General features: G+C 43.0%; 1 protein-coding gene across 19 annotated transcripts in view; it reads right to left on the bottom strand.

Annotated features, from left to right (window-relative positions):
* The window catches only part of NFIA (nuclear factor I A), a 422,658-nt gene that overhangs the window by 118,625 nt on the left and 280,033 nt on the right, over positions 1-24,000 (bottom strand). For 17 of the 19 annotated variants that reach the window (XM_064147011.1, XM_064147013.1, XM_064147002.1 and 14 more), the window contains one exon: positions 13,727-13,792. The exons of the other annotated variants lie outside the window; for them this stretch is intronic. In XM_064147011.1, coding sequence (XP_064003081.1) covers positions 13,727-13,792 — 66 coding nt within the window. The remainder of the gene's footprint in view (positions 1-13,726; positions 13,793-24,000) is intronic. 19 annotated transcript variants of the gene reach the window in all.

Raw genomic sequence — 24,000 nt, 5'->3', positions numbered from 1 at the left:
CACAGACTAAGAATGGACATTTATTAACAAGCGCTCGGGCGGACAGCCCAAAACTGTAGACTCCTGGCCTGGGACAGTACAACAGAGAGGGCCAGTGACCCCCATTTGTGTTTACTGTACTTCTCCAGACACATGTTGGTGTGATGGGGCAGTGGCTCTCTCAGGTTCAGGCCAAGGTCAGGCCACAATACAGACCGAATTCATTTTTTCTGTGTAATCTGCTCAGACTGTAGCCCAAAGAGGCCTCCGAGCTCACCAACTGTAAACAGAAGGGGCAGAGAGGGACTTTCTTACTCCTTATCTAATTTTGTGTGCTCATCCCATGTGTGGCAGATGTGGTGATTCCAGGGGAGGTGCCTCAAAGAACTGAGGAGAGAGTGGTGGGATGTCCTGCTAGAGGAGGCTGCCTCCAGCAACTTAAAGCTCTCTTTCCATACAGAGGTGAGGACCTGAGATGAAACTGTTGCTAGAGGCAGGCTTGATCAGCTGAGCTCACACAGCCTTCTTCCCATGGGAGAAGTTTTGCCTCTCTAGAGCCTCTTCTCTGCAGCAGTCAGCCTTGTGTGGCACAATGCGATACGTAGGGATGCAGAAATGTGGCTGTGAGGTGGAGTACTTGATGTCAGAAGTCCCACCTGTGCGTATCTGGGACACTCTGAAGGTACCACAGGGACTAGAACTTCAAATCTGGACCACTCTCAGATGCCTGGCTCCTCTCCCCAGTGACAGCCACTGGGTTTCTTCTAACAGTACTCTGCATGTGAAGCATGAGACTTTGTACTGTGACTGACTCTACATGAAAGGCAACTTTTCACTGATGGGTGGCAGTTGAGCAGGCAGAAAGAATGAAAATGGAGAAGGAATCCCATTCACAGGGACCTTTACACTAAAGCAACTCAGGTAAAAAGAAAACCCATCCATTATACTTTATAAACCTCCATTTCTTCTCCATTCCTCCTTTGCTTGCATTACTGAAACACAGAAATAAAGGGGGGGGGAAATCATGATGGATGGATTTTGAAAGACTCAGAGTTCAACTCGGGAAGGTTGTGATCCTAACATTTCAGATTCTTATCTCATCGTAATTGGAAGAGCTGAACCTCTCTTGTCTGCAAAATTAGGCAAGGCATCCTGTGAGAATGGGCTCTTTTCCACAGCAGTTTAGTCCCCAGACACATAGAAAGAATGAAAACAAGAAATGGAACAGAACATTTTTACTTTTGAATAATGGCTTCGTTTGGGCAGTTTAGAACATAACTTGACTGGAAGAGTTGAGGAGGAAGTTCTTGCTGCCAGTATGCCCATCCCTAGACACATTCTTCCACAGAGCACATAAACACTTTCCTAAAATGATAATTTATCTAAGAAACTCCCATTCTGTAGAAAGCAAAAGATAAACAGAAAGGGAAGAAAGTACATGTGGGCAGTGTCCACACTGTTCACTCTTCTACCCCAAAGAAATCATACAGTGAAGTCAATGTGCCCTGCTAGATTCACCTTTGCTCTTGCCACAGACTCTTTCTTTGCCTGCTCTGGCTTTTCAGGACGAGCAGGAGAGGGCTGGGTGACTTCCTCTAGCAGCAGACTTTCAGGTCCAGAGCAACTACAGCATTAACTTAAACCATCTCTGTTTTAAACCTCCCTGGGCTCCAACAGAAAGAGATGAATTCCCAGAAGACCCAGTACCTTCACCAAGTACACAGGAAGAGTGAGGACTTCAGGCTTGTGGCTGGCACCTTTATTTTGATGCCCAGTGTTAGGTGGGATGAAATGCAAGTGTTAGTCCATATACTAGCCCATGTTAGCATATACCTGAAAGAAAATCTGCTTTCCTCCCTGGCTCTTGCCACTGGCAATCCGCCTTGACATGCCACGCTGTTCTAGCCTTACCTTTATATCTCGCTACTTTTTGGTGGTCTCTTTGCTTGCTTGCTTTTTAAAACTGAAAAGACTGCAAATTACAAGTACTGCTGAGTTATCCTTGTGCTCCTGTCCTTCCTCTGGTTCATTTGCAGGAGGGAATAATGATCTGTCACCAAGGTAAATTCAGGACCCAGTGAATAATGCCACAGTGTCCCTGCTGCCCATTTCACAGTGAGACATTCTTTTTCAATGATGTTGCATCTCTGTTCTCGTGGGAACAGTTTACGGCTGACATAGCAATAGGGGTAATAACAACTTACATTTATATTGTACCGGGGATGATCTTTTACTTCTCTCTCCTCCTAACACTGGACGACTCTCAGGTCCAGCTGCAAATACACCCTTCGTGGTCATGACAGGCAGCAATCTGGGTTCACTAATGCTGGGCTGCCTCATTCCTCAGCTGTTTGCTCGAGCCTTTTATTACTGCTTTAAATTGAGCTGCAGGCCTCTACCACACCACTGCTCTAAGCTTCCCCTCATGAAAACCTGTGGGGTTCCCCTCCTGCATCAAAACCACAGCCGCCAGAGCCTATCAAGCTGCTGTCCATCCGCTCCTGCTTCTCACCTCTTCCCTTCTTGCTGCAGCCCCAGCTATGGCATGCTCTGCTGTACGCTAAAATTGGTTCCCCTCCGCAAGGCACGGGGGACACGGCCAGCTCTCTGCATTCTGCTTTTGGAAAGTTCCTGAAAGTGAATTCCCTGATTTTTAAGGACCTTGAGGTATATAACATGTGGGAAAATTGCAGGTGGTCTGCACTGCAAAGCTGGTCAGGTGGGGACAACCCCAAACACCAGCAGGTTTTCAGATGGGGATGCAGCTGTCAAAGAGCCTTCTGTTACAGATATGACGTTAAGAGTAAGGAATAGAATTAGAAAAATAACAGGGACAGAGCTCTAGGGTTTCTGTGAGCAAGTTTTACAAGCTACATAAGATGTATTCCTTCCTTCTGATCTTGGGAGAAGGTGGGTTGCCCCACCATGATCTGAAAGATGTTGTTGACATCCTTGTGCCTGGCAAAAGGGTGATAGGAAAATGCTGACACATACTCTGAACCCTGGCTCAGCTTTTAAGACACTGCACCACCCAAGCACCACTTCTCCCTCTGGTGCAGTGGTGCAGTGGACTGGGGGGTGACATGGCGGTGAGCCCAGCGGTTGGGGTGCTGGCCATGAGAGAGCATAGCAAGGCTTTCATTTTCTTGTGCCTCCTTTTGCCAGCAGCAGGAACGAGGTGCCGTCTGCTCATGCCGGAGCGTGGCTTGCAGCAGATCCCCTTGCTTCAAGTACAAGTGAGGGAGGGTGGGAGGTAATGATGAGAGACACTCTAAAGTGATTGCATTAATTGAATCTTATGAAAATGGAAAACAATGGCAGTGTGTAGCAGTGAAACCCCACTAGAACCACGTACATCTCTTGTTTACTAGGAAGTGCTTCACCGACTACAGATTTACTCTGGGGCACAGCAGGAAACTTTTCTCCTTTAAATGTAATCAGCCTTTTTTTTCCCTTTCTTGTTCAGAGAAAAATACCAACTATCAGATCTGTGTTTCCCATCCACTCCTAAGACTCCTCAGCGCAGTGCCTGGAGGTGATAGTGTGAACTCACTCAAGAATGCAAAGACATTTTATAAATCATTTGGTTTCAGCAGGAGGGGGAGAAAGGGAGAAGGCAGAGAGATGATATGGTTTATAGCACATACTCGGCAGTAACTCCCCAACTGTCAAACTTCAGCATTTTCTTCAGTTGCAACAGTGGTTAACAAAAAAATGTTAAGACAGCAGACATGAAATGCACGTAGCAAGCAGCACATTTAATCAACTGGCACCTCTCTACCATCCCATCACCAAAAACTCTCTGGACACTATCAAAACCCAGGCAAAAAAAGTTGTCTAAGTGAAGATATGGCACTGACTGGAGAAAAAGGAGCAGAAACTAATAACATGAAGTGCTGTAAACAGCTTGTGGTGCTCTTTGTGTGCAACATAACAATAGCAGAGCTAAAGGAGCACGTTCACAAGTGTGGCTTGCTCGCCTCACCTTCCTCCTGTCCCCTTTTGCCACGCTCACCAGGCCAATCCTGGGAAAATATTTGTGAGCCATTGCAAATAAAAGTCTCCTTCTCACCTTCCAAGCAATGGATCTGGTATTTTTCCATTTCAGTCACACTATGGCCACGCTTCAGAGGGGATTTTCTTCTCACAGCTTTGTGAGAGTCACTGCAAACTTTCTTTCCACTTCCTATCTAACAACTTTTGCAATTAAAAAGCAATTAAAAAATAGTATCCCATCAAAGTGTCCTGCCTTGACAACAGCAACAGCTCAGCACACAACTTTCAGGAGCTGTGCATTACTCTCCCTGTGCATCACTTTGTTTGTGTACACAACTTCAGCTTTACCAAAGTAAGGCTACTTGGAAAGCACCTGATTAACCCATGGAGCTGCAGTGTATGCAGACACACTGATTTTTTCTGGGTGTGCAAACCAAATATGAGTGTTAAGGCCAGACCCATTTGACTGAAAATCACTCTGTACCTGTAAAGCCAGGTCTGATTCATCCAGGCACTGCACCACACGCAGAAGCCAGAGGAAGGTGTGAATTAACGACTTACATTTCCAGAGTGTAGCTATATATTTGGAAAGGCCCAGAGTCAACAGAATACCTCCTGCCTAGCTCAGGAAGTCAGAACAAAAGAACACATGAGTGCGAGCGAGAAAGCACGATCCCTTATCGCAGCTCTCAGCGGTGGCCCTGAGCTACACTGACATTCACGCCCGAATGAACCAAGCTCTGGCTGAAGCAGCAGAGGTTTTGGTGTTGATGGTCCTAAATATGATGAAGGACAAGTGTGTAAGCAGAAGGAAAAATATGGTTTGTTTTGAAGGTTGAGGCTGGCAGGAGTACAAATTGTGAGAGACTTCTGATGCTCTGGGTGAGCTTGGTGAGCAGCAGAAAGATGTTCCTGATCAGGTGCTGCGGATGGGCAGTTTGCCATCCTTCACCATCACCTTCACCTCCAGTGGGAGAGGAGGATGCTGAGGTGACTGGCAAACACCCTCTTAGTCCCTTCTGTCTCCTGTAGCTTGCACAGCAAGAAAGCCAGCTCTTTGCCAGCTCATCTGCGCAGCACAGCTCCCAGCACACACTTTTAACTTTCAGTGGTTTGACCACAGTGAGCAAAATTTTGGTCAGGGAGCGCTTCCAAATGCATGAGAGCAGCAGCAACAAGCCAGGCTGGATTTTGCTGTTGTGCTCTCTGAGTGGAGGGCTCCCACTCACTTCAGCAGCCGACTGGCACTGCTGCAGAGAGACACTACCTAAATAGATGTGAAGTACTGAATCCTTCGGGTAAGCGACTGATTTCAGAGTGTGCTTTTATCCCCGGGCCCTGTATTTATAGTTCAAGCCTTTTCAATTAATACGCACACCCTAAAAGAATTAAACTACTAATTATCACATTTTACTGTGGTTCACAGAACTTTCATCAGATCTAGTAAATGAAGTCACGGGTTCAGCAGAAGAAGCTCTACTGCGCCAAATTATGTCAAGGCTATATCATGTTGATAATAAAAGATCACTTGGTTGGAAGCCTAACCTAGAAGGTTGGGGAGGCGTAAAAAGTTCACATTTTGGATCATGCTGCTCTGGTGTGGGCGTTTTGTGTTTTTTTTTTTAACTTGGTTATTGTGGAAGGCAATTTTCCTGCAAGTAAGATTTTCCCTTTGTCTTACATTACAGGCGCTAGGAAATTCTTACATAGAAAGACAAACAGATAGGTTTGAGGTCTTATTTTGCAAGTTAGGCCTTGGCATCACATTCTCTTCCCACTAATAAACTTCCTTCTCTACTGGACAGAGAACGAAAGCGATGCCCATACCACAAATAAACTTCTTTCCCTACGTGCTCAGCTTCTTGGTGGGCAAGCACAGCATTCAAAAGCATCTTTCAGCTCGTGGTAGCAATTACTCTGACACAACACAGCTCCTAGCTGTTAATTAAACAGCAAGTCTCTCAAGAAGGCATACCAAAACCCTCTGAAAGCTGGAGATTGCTCAGAGTTTCCCAGCACCTTAGGAGGATTGGTTGAAGGTAGCGCCAAGGCAGCCTGCAAAGGTGAGACATAGATAGATAAGGATGGCATGAGAGCAGAGTGTTGCCACAGCTGCCTGCCATGAGAAGAGGGCACCAATCTGGGTGAGAAAAAGCCTTGGCAGAGCAAGGGAGGGAATCTTGCCTTGCCAAAGCATGGGAGATATCTAGCAGGGGGCTCCTGGCCAGCCCATTTCCAAGCTGCCCTCTAGATGGCCCTTGCTGTTATCTTGCAGATAAATATACACGGGAAGGAACGGAACGGAGCAACAGAGTAAAAACCTACTTTGAAATGACTTAGAATAATGGCAGCTGTATTTATACACCCTGTCTAGTGGAAAGGTTCACTGCCTTTATCCTGTACACACATATGGAGAAATAAAAACATATACTCCAGCCACCTTTGTATTTCTCCTTTCCTTTGCAGCATTCAGCCACTCCAAGCATAATGAACGTTTCATGTCTTTCAAGCACTGCTTTGTCATGCTATAAGCATTCATTTCATGCTTTGAATATTTCCTGTCACACTCGCCTTGGATGAATTTTTTGGTGGAAATGCTTTGCTCGTGAAGGTTAATGGCCAGCAGCAGTTAGAGCTGAGGTCCTCTGGCAACCCTCAAGTCTCTAACACTGCAGGTCACTGACGAGAAAGCCTCTCCACTCGGCCCCAGCAGAGGCTGCAGAACTGCCCCTGAGTGATGACCGTGTATCTTGCCCAAGTGACAGTCAACACCTTCTGCTGTTGCCATCGAAGGGTCCCCTCAGGAGAGTGCCAACTACTGATAAGCAGGCTAAATCCTGAGCCCAGCAGAGGACCTGCTAAATCCTGGAAGCAGTGTAACTGTGCCTCACAATTTGGACCACAAAAATCATTTGACTTTCAGCACGAATCTCAATGAGAATATGGTAATAGAGGGGGAAAAATGTGTTTTCTTTCCTAATCTTTCAGATGCTTTTTCATGATAGTCATGCAACTGGCAGGAAAATACAGCTGGATGCTGTAATGTTCTGGTTCTAGACTGTTATGTTTAAAATAGAGTATTTCTAGTTCTTGTTGGAATCTATCTGTGGTGAAAGAAGATGAAAAAAAATGCAAGACTAAATCACACATAAGTTAAATGTATAACCAGACAGATCTGCTTTTGTTTCTTTTGGGAATGCTGGCTCTCAGAACTGCCTACATGCACTCCCTCCCAGGGGGTGATGAAACACAGGTTGGACCTCATCAGACCTTTGTCATTTGATAGGTCCTGTTAAGGCTGACAGCCGATTCTGCCCAGCCTGTAGGAAGGCAGAAGGAAGCAGTCACACCAGCGCTCTCCTGCTCAGACAGAGCTTTCAAGCCTGGACAAAGTTCCCCGTTGCTGTATCCAGCAGAAAATGATCCATAAGGGTGCAGATTTGCTCAGAATTTGGTCCTGGCAAGTTACAAAGGTGCAAACAAGCTGACATCACCAGGAGCTTTGACTTCAGAACTATCTATGAGATTCCTTATTGAATATGCTAAGTTTTGGGGGTTTTTAAAAGCTTTTCTAAGGAGAGTTAATTTTAGATTAGTCCCTCAGGCTGTGATAACTCCTCAGTGCTACTCTGTAAACAAGAGAGGAGAGTCTTCTTGCATTTATAAGACTCTGATGCAAATGATCCCATGAACGAGGACACCAATAAAACCTTCCAGTACCGTAGTAGCCTGTTTGCAGCTGTGACCGACAGAAAACTTTCTCTGCAAGGCTTGGTTATCTGCTGCAAATGAGGTGTTTCAGGAATGTTAGTCATCTGAGACCATGTGCTTTCAAACCGTACCAGTTTCAGCATTGTGTGTTCAGAGAACTGCTCACGCCCTGCACTCCCCAGCTGGGAATTAAGAGGCCTCTATCCAAGGACAGCTGACCCTCCAGACACCTCAAGTCCTGCTGCACTTGCAGCACATACTTGGTGAGTAAGTGCAAAGCTGGTTGGCATCAAGTTCAGTCACAGCTGAGAGCCTGAAGTGGTGGATGTGTGAGGTTGGGCATGGCCTGAGCAGAAGGGATGCCCTTGGAAGGCAGTCTGGCTTTGCTAAGTTAAAAGCTTGGCTGTCAGAGGAACTGCAGGTCTCTGCTTACAGTGTGGCTGAGTGGTGGGACAACCTCAAAGAACAGTTATGTTTTCTGCCAGTCTCAGCTTGAAAGGAGGGTTTGAAGAGTCAATTCTGCATTCAAGAAGAGTGCCTAACCCTCAGGCCAGGCAGGCACCGCTTTGCACTGGCTGGAGCTACCTCACTGGCACAAACCACAAAAGCCAGGGTCTGGGACCAGGAGGCAAGCATTCAAAACCAGGCTGGACTCTGAAGCCTGTTAACTAAGGCAGAGAGGTCTTTCCACAAGCTGCTTTTGCATTTTACCAGGTTGCACATAATCCCTTCCTTTCTTGCAGCCAAAGCTGTAATAGGCCTGCCATGCCCAGCCTTGCCTGGAGAAGAAGGGAACCTCTCTTTGCATAGGTTCCCACTATTGCTTTCTCTTTCCCTTACAGATTAACGACCAGAATTTCTTCCTTTATGTTTTTAGGCACGGAAAGGTAAGCATACACTTGAACTTCTTTTTTTTTTTTTTTAAATACTCAAGTCCAGCCCTACTTAAGCAAAGAATTCACAGATGATATTTACAAGTCCAGTGTAATTACTGCAGGGTTGAAAAACGAGTTCTGTGAGTTACGGTACATCATTGTTTAGCCTTTCTCTTTTTTTTGAGTGTTACAAAGAACAATATGCCTTTCATTTCCTGCAGTGCTGCTAAGGTACTTGCAGCTCAAAGCAGCGAGAGCACATTAAAACTAAAAAGCATTTGGTTTGGGCATTAAACACTTCTTTAATTTTAGTTTGGTTTTCTTTCTTTTCCCAGATAAATGTCTCTCCCGCTACAGAAATTGTTTTGAGCAGTGGATTTGGCACAGGTTTGTAATCAGCTGTAATAATGAATGCTGTCTTGCTCACTTGAAATGGGAGAATTTACCAACTGGGTTAAAAAGAATTTGCTAATCTACAATTAAAAGTGGCGTGCTACCGCCTCGGAGTTATCAAATCACAGTGTCACACGCTCCAGAGACATCACTTGTCTGTAGGAAATGACACAGCACTCTCCTGCTTTACGCAGCACACTCTGTGTGCACCTTTACGCTGCAGTTATTAATTCACCAGGACCACCACATCAAACGCAAACGTCGCCTGGTGGACGTCTGACATCCATTTGCTGACAGCAGTGACACGGTGCTATGCCACAATAATGAACCAGTTTGTGCTACACCCCTCCTTTGCCCCTCTCCGCCATTAAACTCCGTCTGGAGCAGGGCAGGATTTGACTTTTAATGTTCAACAAATCTCTGAACGCCAGAATCACAAACAGCCCCGCTCTGCAGACTAAAGGGACTGAAAAGTTTTCCTACAAAAGTTGAAAATAATCCTACTTACAAAAAGAAAATCTATCCCATAGCTGTTTCCACAACTGAAAGAGAGAATAAAAGCCCTAGAGAGAGTCCATGGCACTGCTGAGCTGGGAATTCAGTTGTTGCTGATCCCCAGGCATGCAGGCACTTCACTGCGTCAGATTAGCCATTTTGTCATCCTCAGTTCACTGCAAACCAGTTTGTTTATGAAATACAACACCAAACCAGTGCATTTAACAAGCTCTTAAAATCAATAACTCTTCCTTTTTTTTTTTTTTTTGATTGGGTGAATTGCAAAATCACTTTGTGGTGCCAACCGAAATGAAGCTTTTACATACCATTAGGCAACTACAAAAGTGGGGAATTTTCCACACGGGTGTTCCACCCAACTAGTCAGGAAAAAAACCCACCTCATTTGAGCAAAATATCAGGACACTGAACATGCTTCTGCCTTTCGGCTGAAGCTGCTGGCCTCTTTCATCACCCCTCCTGCAAATTCCCTCACCTACATAACAAATAGACAAGTTTTGGGGTTTCTTCCTCTCTCTGAGAAGCTCTTTCCTGTGCTAACAGACCTGAGAGAGCAGCACTGTGCACAACCTTCGGTTACACGTTAGCTTTAACCCCTGGTTCCAGGACAGGACATCTGGACCTTGGACCATGCATGCATGCATGAGTTCCTTCTCACCTGTCTGTCTGCTTTTCATGACCATCATGCTGAGTATCTTTCTCCCTCTCTCTCTAGAAAAAAAAATCAATTTCTGTAAGTTTTTACAGTGGTGATCACCTAAGTGCCTGCCTGAAAACTTATTCTGGCTCAATGAAGGCTGAAGAGAAGGGCAGAGCCGGTGTTAAAAGCCACCACTGAGAAGGGAAGATGTCACCACCAGCTCCTGTCAGTGACAATTCTGCTCCAGAAAATGCAACTGTAAAACTCACTAGAAAGGAAAAAAGATTGCTCCTAAAAAAGAAAAGCTTTCTTTCCCATGAACTTCACTTTAATGAAGGTTAGACATACAGGCTTTCCAAACTAACACACATACAATTGAGGATGACAAATTAAAATCTCTAGCAGGAGGCCTTCTTTTTCAGGGCTGTATAGTTGACCCTTTTGAACCTACATTACTCAAGGTATGCAAAATATATGTGTATAATAAATAGCTCTAGAATTTATGGAGTGGAACAGAAAGGATATTAACAGGCAAGTAGAGAGGCTGTATAACCCTCACAAGGCCTTTAAAGATTTATTCTTTTCAAATGAAGGAATGCATGCATGTAAAAGGTACCACTTAATCGATACACTTCTCTGTGCCTTCCAAACAGGCATGGCAAGCGAGCCCCAATCTGCCCTCGACCTGGTCATTCCCCTTGGCGTCAGTGGGAGTAAGATTATTCACAACACTATTTTTCTTTTCTCCCCCCCCCCCCTTTTTTTTACTTTTAAATAATTCCTCTCTGTGTGGGCTCATTCCTTCTCTCAGTAAAATCAATTATGAGGCTCCCATTGGCTCCGGAGGGATTTGGATCAGGCCCTGTGGAAGTGGGTCTACAGCAAGTGTAGAACAACGCAGTTAATATGATTTATTGTGTCCGTTTCTGTGCGTGCAGTTTTTCATTTTCTGAAGCCTGCAGTTTTGCTTTCATCCTCACGTTCAGTAGATAAGAGCTGCAGATCTGTGTTGATCTACACACTGGGTACACTGCAAGCTAGGGGCTGTGTGTGCTGAGAATGAGCCCAGCGTCTGCCCAGGGGGAGCAACCCCCTTTAGGGCCAACGGTCTGTGTTAGATGCATTTGTAGGAGAGAGAAATCTCCCACACAGGCACTGCAAAAGGTGCAGAATCAGTTCTGCTGGGGTGGGGAAAAATACCCTTGAGTAAAACTGAGAAAAAGAAAAATCCTTTTCCTGTTTATTAAGAAAAAAGAAACAAAACAAAACAAAAAAAGAAGTATCTTTTGCAGGTCACCAGTAAAGTTTCAAGAATTCACTAAAAGCTTGTTTTACAAGGAAGACTGTGGCTCCAAATCAGAGATATTTCATTTCACTAGGCTCTTAGAGATTTTACATTATTAAACACTGGCATTGCTGCTTTTCAGGGCAGTTGTTGAGTAATAGGCTGCCTTAAGACTAAGAAACTGCAGGGTAAGAAGAACTGTGGTTTAATAGCTGCGAAAGAGTATTATCTAAACATGAAAAAATAACATGCTTGCTACCTAATACATTATAAATTAAAACATGATTTAATAAAAACAGGCAACATATTCCCTACCAAAAAAAAAAGAAAAAAGAAAAAAAAAAAAAGGCAGAATTGGCAGAACAAAAATCACAGTTTAGTCAGTTCTTCTCTTAACCTCACAGTCCTTTGGCTACAAATTAGAATTTCTGTGAACAGGATTGATAAGGGAAATTAGGCAGTGTCTTTCAGAAACAACAGAAATGTTTTAAGATGGTATGTTTAGAGAGGAGCAGCACAAAATCTATCAAAACAATGAAATCTTTCATATTTCAGTGGGAGGAAAACACATGAACCCCCAAAAGCCAAATCCTTACCAGCCCCATGAGCCCTATGTTCTATGTCCTATGATACATGCTAGAATTGTAAAGTCGTTTATGTGCCTAAATCTCTTCTTTCCTTAATTCTACCTGCCATTCAAACCCTGATCCAAGCACAGTCTGGCTGTGAATGCAGCCCTTCAACCTCGCTCTCACTTGGAGCTCGTTCAGTTGCTAATGAAGTCCCCAAAACACAGACTGAACACATATCCAGCTGTAGGGATTTGAGGCAAAAGCAGTTAGTTGCTCTGTGAAAGGGCAATCACAATTGTGTTATCATAGGTGCACTACTTCTGTACGATGTGGATTTGCTTATCCCACAAATGGTGACAGGTTCTAGAGACATAAACTCTACACACAGAGTGCCTTTTCCATGTGTGCACAGCAGACTCCAGCACAGTGGACCTCCTATCAACATTTAGGTGTTATTAAAAAAAAAAAAGTCTGATTCTGGAGTAAAAAAAAAAAAAAGAAGAAGAAAAAATATTCACTTTCATTTTGGGAGACATTGTTTCTAAGCCTGAAATATAAGTAGTAAACCCAAACTCAATTGCTGATGGGCCCACAAAAATTGTTGAGGTGTACCTTACTTATACATAGAATCACAGAGTGGTAGGGGTTGAAAAAGGCCTCCGAAGATCATCTAGCCCAACCCTCCTGCCTGAGTAGGATCACTGAAAGGAAGAGAAGCTGTCATCCAGTCCAACCCTCCTGCTTGGGTAGGATCAGTGAAAGCAAGAGAAGCTGTTCCCTTACACACACAATATCCTTTCACACATAGTCCCTGTAAAAATTTGCTAGTCTTGAAGTTTTTTGCTTTACAAAGCAAGCCATTGGCTCAGTAAAAGCTGCTGCTTCTGCTTCAGAATTGCCCCAGTTCCCCAAAGTCACAGTCCTGCTACTGCTTTCAGATGACCCCAAGCCACTGCCACCAAAATAGTGGTATTGCAAACACACAGCGAAGGAGGAGCAACGAGCTGTAGTAGAACCTCCCTGAGCCACTCACTCATAGTAGCTACAACCTTTATAGCGTGTTGATGACACAACACAGACAATACTGACATCCCCTGTGCCAGCTTTGCAGTAGGTGCCTGCCTAAGCAGCAAATACATTTCTAGGTGTGCAGTCCTGGCCTGACACTGCCATCTCTGGGACCACTGCTGCTCACTTCGGTGTAGCAGATTTCTGCAGCACCGGATGGGTCTGCAGAAACACGTTTCAAAGCAACTATTTTGTTTTGCATCACTATCTGAGACCCTGCAGTCTAAAATGATGGCTGGCCACATACTGGAAGTTAGGTACTTCACTGTCTTGTGTGAGAGCATCAATAACCAAAAGGAAGTTTGAAAGCACACAGATAAAAATGAAAGCGATGAAGCCACACATGCCGAGGGAGCCATGACTCATGGCTCCAGGACTGAATGCCTTTGCTATGGAGGAATAAGGATAAGGGTTGCATACAGGAGGCTTTTTAATGGCATCTCCCTAATTAATTTTTTTAAGGGGAAAAAAAAGAAAAAGAAAAAAAGTCTCTCTCCAGGACTGGAGAAACAAATGCTGCCTTAGATTAGTGAAATGGTACCTTTTTAACCATGAGGAGAGTACTTGAGCTATTTGTAGGTATCCCATGTCAATTATTCTAAGTAATCTTTTGATATTAGACACAGGAAAAAAAATCTTCATAAATATGGGCTGTTTTAATATCCCAAAGCAGGAGCAGCAGGTAAGAACTTACCATTTTCTGGCTGGTCCTTAATATCAGCTTCACTTGGCTGGCTGGGACTTTCAGATTGACTTGAATCTGAAAAACATAAAATACAGCCAAAAATTACAGGGTCTGCTGTGGAAAATAGATCAGAGGCGCCAGACTTCCTCAAAAGGCTGAGAGTAGAAACTAAGGACAGGAGTGTTGCACTAGGACGTGCTACAGCGAAAGTCCCGTGCCTAGGTAATATTTTTGCTTGGAAAAAAAGAAAAAAGGAAAAAAAAAAGACAAAAAAAAGGGGGAATCTTGTTTACAGCACTACACAGAGTGCTTGGTGTGTGTGTTAGCATAAATTAAGCTTTGAGAATCCTTCTTTTTAAAGAAGGCATATTTCAACTACTCTCCTACATGTTTTCTTAGAGTGCAGCCTCTCTGTTGTATACAAACCAGAGCCTTAATCCAACACATAGTAAGCCTCCAAACATATTTCCAAGCAGGCATATAAAGGTAACTAAGCAACACTACAGAGTCGTGGTGAGCGTTGTCTACACATTTCTGGGAGGACATCTGCAAAACTGGCAGAAGAGCTGATTTTTGTCCTACTTTGGTGGTGGTTCCGGTACAAGGAGATCACTGCAAAGTATGGAGTTGCCCCTGATTTGAGGTGGTACAAATGAGACCAGATACTTTTAGAGCTTGTGTAAATAGTGTGTCCTACAAGCTCTCAGCCAACACCCTCCAATGAACACAATTTATTTGCCTAAAATAATAAAATGGCCTGTAAAATGGTATGGGTAAATATGAGTGGTTTGCATTTTGCACACATTATTAACTCTACTTTATGTGAAGAGGATCGTTCTTCGCTTCAACAATTATTCTTAGTAGAAGCTTTAGTCAAACAGTAGTTTCCTTCTTAACTATTTCTAGCACTATGAATTGGGGAAAATATCACTTTAAATTGGGAAAAAAGGTGAGGATCTCTAAAGTCCCTTCCAACATTGTTCTTTGCTTCAACAACTATTCTGAGTACAAGCTTTAGTCAAACAGTAGTTTCCTTCTTAACTATTCCTAGCACTATGAACTGGGGAAGAAAGGTGAGGATCTCTAAAGTCCCTTCCAACATTGTTCTTTGCTTCAACAACTATTCTGAGTAGAAGCTTTAGTCAAACAGAAGTTTAATTCTTAACTATTTCTATCACTATGAATTGGGAAAAATGTCACTATGAATTGGGAAAAAAAGTGAGGATCTCTAAAATCCCTTCCAACATTGTTCTTTAGTTCAACAATTATTCTTAGTAGAAGCTTTAGTCAAACAGTATTTTCCTTAACTATTTCTGTCATTATGATTTGGGAAAAAAAGATGAGGATCTCTAAAGTCCCTTCCAACAATCTTCTTTGGTTCAACTATTAGTAGAATCTTTAGTCAAACAGTAGTTCCATTCTTAACAATTTCTAGCACTATGAATTGGGGAAAAAAAGGTGAGGATCTCTAAAGTCCCTTCCAACCCAACCCATTCTATCAATCTATGAACAACCTGCATGAGGAAAATAAAATCTGAAAAAATTCCCTCAAGTTACTGCCTTTTTTTTTTTTGTAATCAATACACATGGAAAAATATTTTGTTGTTGTGCCTCAGGAGTTGTTTTGCACTTTATTTATCCCATTAAAAAAGTTTTTGCTGTGAAACAAAACTTCAGCAACAAACCCACTCGCTCCTGCATCAAAACCACCCCTAACCACGGTAAACCTATCTTCTGACTTCACCTTGACTTTGCCAGAGTTTAGAGTTAGCTTTCTGAAATCTGACCACATTTCAGTGTGAAGTCAGTGCAAGATCAAAAGGTCATGACACTTAACTGTGATTAAATTGAAAATCTTACTTCTGTTGCAACAGAGTGATAACACCACCCCTTCTTTTGCTTTGAGGTATTAATAGCGCTGGAAGAAGCAGTACTACTAATGACCTTGGGTCAAGCAATGCTAATTTATTGCTTTAAAAAGGTTCCTTGGTTTTAAGCAAATGAAGATTTTAATTACCTCAGAGCACTATAAAGAAAATGCCTATTTTAAATATTCAGATTTTTTTTTTTACCTGCTGACTGTATGCATTAGGTAACATTCAGAAGCTTAGAGGACAATCTTGTATAAATTAAAATCTACAAGTGAAAAAAAAAACCCAAACCCAAAACCAAAAAACAACCAAACCTGCTCACAAACCAAATCCTGATCAATTTCAAATGGTGAACATGCCAAATATTTCTCAAAGAAAGCTTCAGCCTCGATATTTCTATTTCATATCAAGAGAAATTCTCCCCAAAAGTGATGCTTCACATTGTGTCCAGAATCCATTTCCTCTTTTGTGTTTATTATTTTTAATAAGTTCTCCAGTGAAGCTCGATGAGAGAAACAAATAAAATAATTTCACTTCTGCAATTTTGTTTTAAATATTGATCTTGTGAGTTCTCTTTAGTCGAAGCTCAGCTCAGCGACAGCAGATTGACCGCTGGGCAATATGCATAGCGCTCTAATATTCTGGACACTAGATTTTGGCAAGAAGTTTTCAGGCTTCTGATACCACAACGGTAGAAACAAAGACAAAATACTAGGAATGCACAATGTTTAGTTAATATTCAAAGTCAACATTCAACAGATTTCATCTTACAGGGCAGGCACGAGGCTTCTGCTTCTCTTTTAGGTGGTTTTTTTCCCACCAGCAAGCCATGGATCAATCAGCACCCAGGCTTTATGTTTAAAGGAGGGTCAGCATTCCATAAAAATTTATATATCTAAAAAAGCTATTGCAGACATATGGGACTCAAAGCATGTTTTTCTTTCAAAATTTAAAACAACCCAGAGCAGCAGCGAGAGGGATGTGAGCTTGGTGGCAGCGGCGGGAGCTGAGCTGAGCGCTGGCAGCCCCTAGCCTGGCACCTTCACTCCACAGCACAGCCCTGCAGCCGGTGGGCAGCGCGCAGCCTCCAGCGCCTGAGCTTGCTCCTGGAGTTTGAGAAACAAAGTACTTTTGTTTGTGTTGAGCGCTGCTTTCCAACACCAAAGCTAGCGGGGCACAAGAGGGACTCTACTGGCCATAGGACATTTGTTTGCAGACTGAATCTTAACCTTCTTCTTTTATCACTCTGGCTACTGTGATAATCTATTTCCTAATTCTCTTTTCCTGCAACCCAACCTTCTGCTGAAATTAAATATCAGTTTCTAAAAGAAAAAAAAAGAGACAACAAAGGCTTCGAGCACTGTGCCTCACGGAGAGGCATGGGGCAAAAAAATCCAGAACAAGGTAGAATTAAAGCCGATCTATACAACAGTAAAGATCACGGGAGGCTACCGAAAACATGCAGTGGGCAAGCGTATGCTCAGCATTGTTATGCAAGGTGGCATCTTGTGGAAACCCTAGATAAGAAAACTGAGTTAAGGCACTTAGCCAAAATGTTTATATGCAGAATTTTGCTTCCCTGATTTTATTCAGATGCCGCAGATGATCTGGTACATATAAATGTGCCGCCACATGGTTAAGGGATTGGCAAAATCAGAGCCGTTGTGTTTTACAGTCTTGCCTGGGACGAGAGAGTCTTGCTCAGCCTCCACCGCTCAGTCTCTGCTTTTTCAGCAGTTGGCAGTAACTCCTGTCGGGGCTTTTTTGTTGGTTTGCACATGGAAACTTTAAAATTCCAGTTTTCAGCATGTTGGTGTTTTGCGGGCTTGGCTTCGAGGGGAGGGGGAGCGTCCTGCTGAGTCAGTTAGCCAAACAGGTGACCAGAGGAATAAATTAATTTTTGCCCATCCATAATTGATATAAATGGAAGATCATTTTCATAAGCATTTGCATTGAATCAATAAAATCACTTAGTATAGAGCGGTTCGACAATTCATTTGATTTTCTCTTTTCTAGATATTTGATAGCCACTCTGCAGAACAGTGTACACTTTATGCCTATTTTCTTTAGCAGCAACACTGCCAGTTAAATTCTACCACCTGCAATAATTAGAGCCATTGGAAAACATACAAAACAAAATATACAGTAGATGCGAGCCCCTCTTGAATCCACGGCCCCCTGCGGCAACGAGTTTCATTGGTGCCTTAAGCTAAGGCTGGTAGGAAGCCAAAGAATCTGTATATTACAATAAAGTGCATGTTATTAAGGGGAGGATTTAAATGATTTCAGATGGAGTTGGAAATATTATGGTGAGGAACCACTCTTAGGATTGCTGATTTAGGAAAAAAAACACCCTTAAAATGAAATAAAAAAGTCACCAAGGAATCTAGTTTTATATTTAAGGAAGCTTAACTTTGAATAGCACAATGGGGTTTATTTGGGGGCTTTTTTAGTTAAAGGAAAGTTAGTGGTTGGAATTTTTAACCCTGCACTAGCCAGAGTTTGCATGAGAATGCACACTGGAGTCCAAGTTACAGGAGGAGAGAAGCTCAAGGGGATCTGGAATCAACCATACTCATGAGGAAACAGGATAAAAAAGCATGTTGAAGCTATTTTGCCCTCTACTTCCAAGAATCAGATATGATTCAGGGATAAAGAAAAAACCTTCCAACAAAACAGACTCATTTTTTCTGAAGTAGCATTTCCTACTACATCTCTGCTCTCTGTTCCTCTCTGGATTTGTCTCTTAAGCGTGTGCTACGCCAGTGTGACCGAGGTGGCTGCACCCAAGACCCAGGTCTGCCTGTTGTGCAGACAAGGACATTCAGCTCCAGCATGGAAGCTCTGGACTTTTCAAGATGCAGTTTTCCCTTTTGAGCTGCAGCTCCAGCCAGGCTGCGCAACGGCTGCATGGAAGCAGGGCTCGCGGCGCTGGAAGGGAGCACTCCATTGTTTGGAAAGAATAAAATCTTCCCAGGAAAGTCTGGCCCGTGGACAGGACCAATGTCAACAGACTGACAATGTTGTTCTTTTTTGTAGACCATGACACCGACGGTGAAGAGTTGTTATGCTCCTCCACCAAAAAAGCCAGCCTTGAGTATAATGGCACTACCCAGTGCTAAACAGCTCTGTGGCTCCCTGACTTTGGAGGAACACTTCCTTGGGCTGTAGCACTTTCTCAACGAGCCTTGTTTTCCAGGGCATGCTGAATCCAGCCTGGGGTGGCAGTGACCAGCAGGGACCAGTCTTATTGTCTGCTGCTCTGCATCAACTGCATTAGTGGGTGTGAAGACTATTTTTTACTTAGGTAGAGACAGACACCACCAGAAACCAAGCTCCCTCCAGCAGCCAGCATGCTAGCTCAGGTGCAGACAAATCTATCCTCTCAACAGTAAAGGTGATCCCCACATCGTGGAGAAAAACAATGACTGGTGATGTCAGATGAGCAAGGCAGCTCTGCCACTGCCCATGCTGAGCCCGCTCTGCAGCTAAATAAAACGGGCTCCCTCTTCTCCCCTGACAGCTCAGCACCTTGCAGAAGCACCAGAGAAGGGCACAAGCTAAATTTTCCATTCATATCAGGTTTGGGAGGTGGTGATGGTGGGGGGATATTGTATAATAAACTGACATATTTTATTCAAGTTTCAGAGTCCTATTTGTAATAAAAAAATTATATGGTTGGGTTGTGTTCATGCAATAAATTTTTCATCTGTAATTTTGGGCACGGATTCTACCAAAGATTTATATACATTAAAAGAAAAAAAATCTAAATCTAAATCATGCCCCCTTTATGTGCAGCCTTACATGGTGAGCTTAAGGCATTTACAAACAGAAAGCAGCACCAGGACCAAGGCTTTTTTTTTGCACTGGCTTTCCCTTCATTATGCATTATAATGTAAACACATAGGGATTGCTCCATATATGCTACAATTATTATTTACAGCTATTTTGGTGGCTACTACTATTTCTTTTAAGGAAGGCCTGGCTCGCTGTTTAACTCCAGCCATGGCTTTCAAGTCAACTTTTATAGGGAGTTCAAAGCGCTTCATTATCATACACCTCACCGTCACACATGCACATATCCCTACCAGATTTCCAGCTTTATTTCATACCCTGCTGTACAGCCCACCCCATCCCTGCAGCTCTCCAGTTAGGTTCTGCAGTGGTAAAATCCCTGTGGTGCCAGCCTGGTTGGGATTGGGTTTTTGTTGTTTTGTGTTTTTTTTTTTTTTATAAGGCGAGGACTCTTAATTCCTGTACACTGGGAAAGAGATTATCTTTGATAATGGAAATGTAAATCAAAGCTTGCTGTTGTTTATTCCAGACAGACATTTGTGTGTTAAGTCTGTTTATCAGGCAACACTTTGTCTAAGCCAGGAAGTAGTCAGCCTTTGTAACAAGATGTATGCAAATGATTTTCCCAGGAGCCCTTGCCACAAAACTTTTGTGGCAAAAAAACCCTCCTTGTTACTCCACCAGTAAGACGCTACTAAGCTACCCCGTAAGTAGACTAGCAACAAAACAGCTAGCTAGACTATGCTGATGAGTTTGAATGAGCCCAAAACATGTGCCCACAGTCTGTTGCTCGGTATTGTAAGCAGACTTTGTGTATTACATCTGTTTATCAGGCAACACTCTGTCTGCTGGGGCAGCTTTGTACCAAGGTAGATGCAAACAAAGATCTCCACAACTCCCTGGCTAACTTTTTTGTTGGATGCTCCATTACTCTCCTCCTCCTAGGAAAGAAGAATGTAAAACTTCACCGACAGGCTGCAAGATGCTAAAGCTGTATCAAAATGTTTTCATTTTAAATCAACTTTCTTTGTTCTCACAAGCCCATAAATGATTTACTGCTATCGTGTGATAGCCTAGAATGTGGGGAATCTGTGTATTCCCATATTTGTTCCTTGATATTACAAACAAGTATTTGATTCACTTCTAACTGTTTGTTTTTAAAACAGTTTACAGCCTTTGATTCCTGCTTACTGATTCATTTCTGGAACATTTTCTATTTATTCCTTTGCAGTAGCAAACGTTAATTTTTACTTAATTCAAATTGTCATCAAAGGCTTCCTTAAGAAATCCCACAGCACAGATTTTATTTGTTATAATAAAATATTCTTAAAGTAAACATCATGCGACTGTGTTGGGTTTTTTTAATTCCAAGAGATACAAAAATCCGTTACCCAAAGGATTCAAATTGGTTCAGCCCTTTTTCCTAGACAAAATAAACACTTTAGGACTTTACTTGTTTGTATTCTCCTCAGTGGTGCTGTATGCATCACCAGCTAAAAACAAAGAAACTTTTAGCTGCTCAGACAAAATGCAGAAGCTCCCCAAACAACGAAGCGGGGGGGGGGGTGGGGAAGCATTCAGAAAGTCTGACAGTCCATTCAATATAGGGATGATGGCCATAATGCATCCAGGGTCCCCTTGCTAATTAAATATGCATTGGCACAGTTTTGATCGATGCAAGCCATGGATCAGATGACACACCTGCAAAATCTTGAGCCCAGAGCTCCCAGGAAAAGGAAAATACAGGCTGTCTCCTTATCTTTGTTTTCAAAGGCTCTCAATTTCTGTGCTTAGATATCTAATTTAATTCTCTCACCCCTCAGCAAACTGGATTAGGAAAGTCAATACTGCCATTGTGCATCGACAGGAACACACAGCTTTCCTTTTATTCAATTTAGCCATGACCTTTAGACAAAGATAATGACAACTGTCTAAAAGTAAGGTAAGGCCTTAAGGAAGACCCTGCAGAGGGGCCCCTCTCGCTTTCTTCGGCTCCTCTGCCTGGGAAGAGCCCGCCAGCCATGGAGCACATTCAAAAAGACGTTTTCTCCCTAGACCACAACAACTATCTTGGCAGAGTTGTATCCTCGGCCACGAAGGGCTCTGTCCCAGCTGGAGGAGCTGGACACCGCGCTGCCCACATGGGACGGCGGCCGGACACTCGTGAGCCATTTACTGGTAGAGGCGGCAACGTCTCCAAAGGAGGTACGCGTGCCAAAGGTGCCGAAGAGAGGCTGCCCTGTCCTGTTTTTCCTGTGGCTGTTAGGGAAACGGTGAAAGGGAAGGGTCAAGCAAGTGTCGGTGGTAACCAGTGCTGATTTCTGATTTCTGCCTGGGATACCTGGGAGGAATTGCAATCCTAGGGCTAAGCGCAACCGCGCTTGGCTGCGGCAGAAGGAGGAAGCGGCAGGTGGATTTTCCTGGAGCTGAGCTGAAGCCAATGGAAAGGACATTATTTTCTGCTAGGTCTTGCATCAATATTTTTACCAGCCTGCCTAGGCCAGAGCATCTTCCTAATACATCTGTACGCAAAGGACAGGGAACATGCTCTAAGCTAACGAACAGCTACCAGGCACTAATCCACTTTGCTACCTACGGATACAGGTTGTACTTGAAGCAGCGACACAGGCATACAAAAATTCATATTCATTGAGCAGCCCAGCTCCACAAAATGTTAGCTGCCATGCTGCACAATGTTTGAATTCTGCAGGAATTTTTTTTTTAGCTGCATTTAAAAATACACTTGGCATTTCTAGCTGTGGACCAATATTTTTCTCATGTCTTTTTATACAGATTTGGAGGGAAAGATATTTGTAATGGGAAAAAAAAATGTGCAAAGTTGGATTGCTAAGTTTCTGTAATCTTGGGAGATGAAATAGAAAAAAAAAAGCAGCCTATGGAAGAGCTACAAGGAACCATATGGATCAACAAGAGCTGCCCTCATATCCCTGGGAAATATAAATTAGCCTACATTTCATCATCATAAACCCCCCCCCCAAAAAAAAAAAAGATCTAATTAGAGTCTCTAGCCTCAGATTCACTTCTTGAAAATTTGCTTATCCCCCTCACAAAATGATTTACAGTACTTCTCTCCATTTCTTCGGAGTGATTTGAATTTATTGAATCATTTCAATTTTTAGAGAGCCTCCATTTGGATCTGTATGGGTTTCTAGACATATGCAGTGCTCAGTTATTTAAAATTAATTGCAGTACAATAATTTTAAATTGCTTCTCACTATAGGAATCTCAAGTGCTTTGAAATATTTGAACCATTCTATTTAGAAGCCATCAAACTTCTAAGCACATGCATCAAAGAGTTGTTTCAAAAGCCAAAGGGCCGTGCTGACGATCCCAAAGTGCAGGTGAGCGCAGCTGCGGGCATGCTCAGTGCGCGCGGATCTGAATTTATAGAACAGTTGCACAAATTCAGCTCCAATGTCAATCTTTAATTAACAAAAACGGATTCTGTAATAATTTCAAAGCACTAAAAGATTTCTGAAACTAGAAAAGCACTGTTATAAAATAATGGCCTGCATTAAAACTATTATTACTTCTAATGTATATTTATAGAACATCCTTTTATCCTGGAAATTAAAACATCTTATTAACATTAAGCTAAGCTTTACAATACCTCTGTGGGAAAGGTGAGCATAACTATGCCCACTTTACGCAGGGATAAAGGAGGCACATAGAGGTTAAGTGATTTACCTTCTGAGGCACAGTTACTAAAAGGAGTAAAAAGCACAGGGCTGAGCTCTCAAGCCGCTGCTCTAGATAATAAAGTCTCATTCCCACCAATACAGCCATTACAATGGCAGCAGCAGTGCCTGCTTAGGAAGCCTTCAACTATATTATGTAGTAAATTACTTGGTAGAGTGGATCCAAAGTCACCTAGAAGGGATATTTCTAGTCACTCTCAGCTTCTGTTTCACTTGCCTATTTTTTTTTCTCATTAAGCATTTTGGAAAACAAGAAATCATTTCTACATTTTTCTCCAGAGTATTTTCCAACTCAGTTTAACAATAACAACAGTATTTAGGGTGACTAAATAGCTGGTTTTGCAATGCCTGACTTCACGTAAAAAGGCAAAGGAAGATGAAATTGCACGATGAGAGGATCTGGGAGCTTTGGTCAAAGACTTCAGGTCTGCTTCTATGCAATTTTACACTGGTGAGTAAACCAACATCAGCAAAGCAGGATTATGTCCACCATATGGTGAGACTCCACTGGCGGTATTACAGTCACCCAATTAATCTCTATCCCCCACCATCCCCTTGTTATTTATTTATTGTGACAAACTCATCCTTATGGGACCCAAGGCAGGGAGCTGCATACTCCCAGGCTATTCTCGTCCATGCCCATCCTCATTCTTTATCCACGCTGCCCAAGTGGTAGCTGGCTGTCTGGTACCTCTCCTCTGGCCAAGACACATGGTGCTACAAGGTCATGACCAAGGAGGCTCTCTACATTTGTCGTAGCAGACAGGAATAAAGTATTTTTCAAACCTGGCCTCCATCAAAAAGCCAAATAAACCCCACTCCCAGACACAACCCTCTTAAACTGCTTTCCACAGCTTGCCTTTCTAACTTCCCACAAATAGCCTGGCTGTTTCTGGAG

The sequence above is a fragment of the Pogoniulus pusillus genome, chromosome 8 (genome assembly GCF_015220805.1).
Source record: "Pogoniulus pusillus isolate bPogPus1 chromosome 8, bPogPus1.pri, whole genome shotgun sequence".
Taxonomy (NCBI): domain Eukaryota; kingdom Metazoa; phylum Chordata; class Aves; order Piciformes; family Lybiidae; genus Pogoniulus; species Pogoniulus pusillus.
The sequence above is the reverse complement of the archived record's forward strand: the minus strand, read 5'-3'. Positions and strand labels throughout refer to the sequence as shown.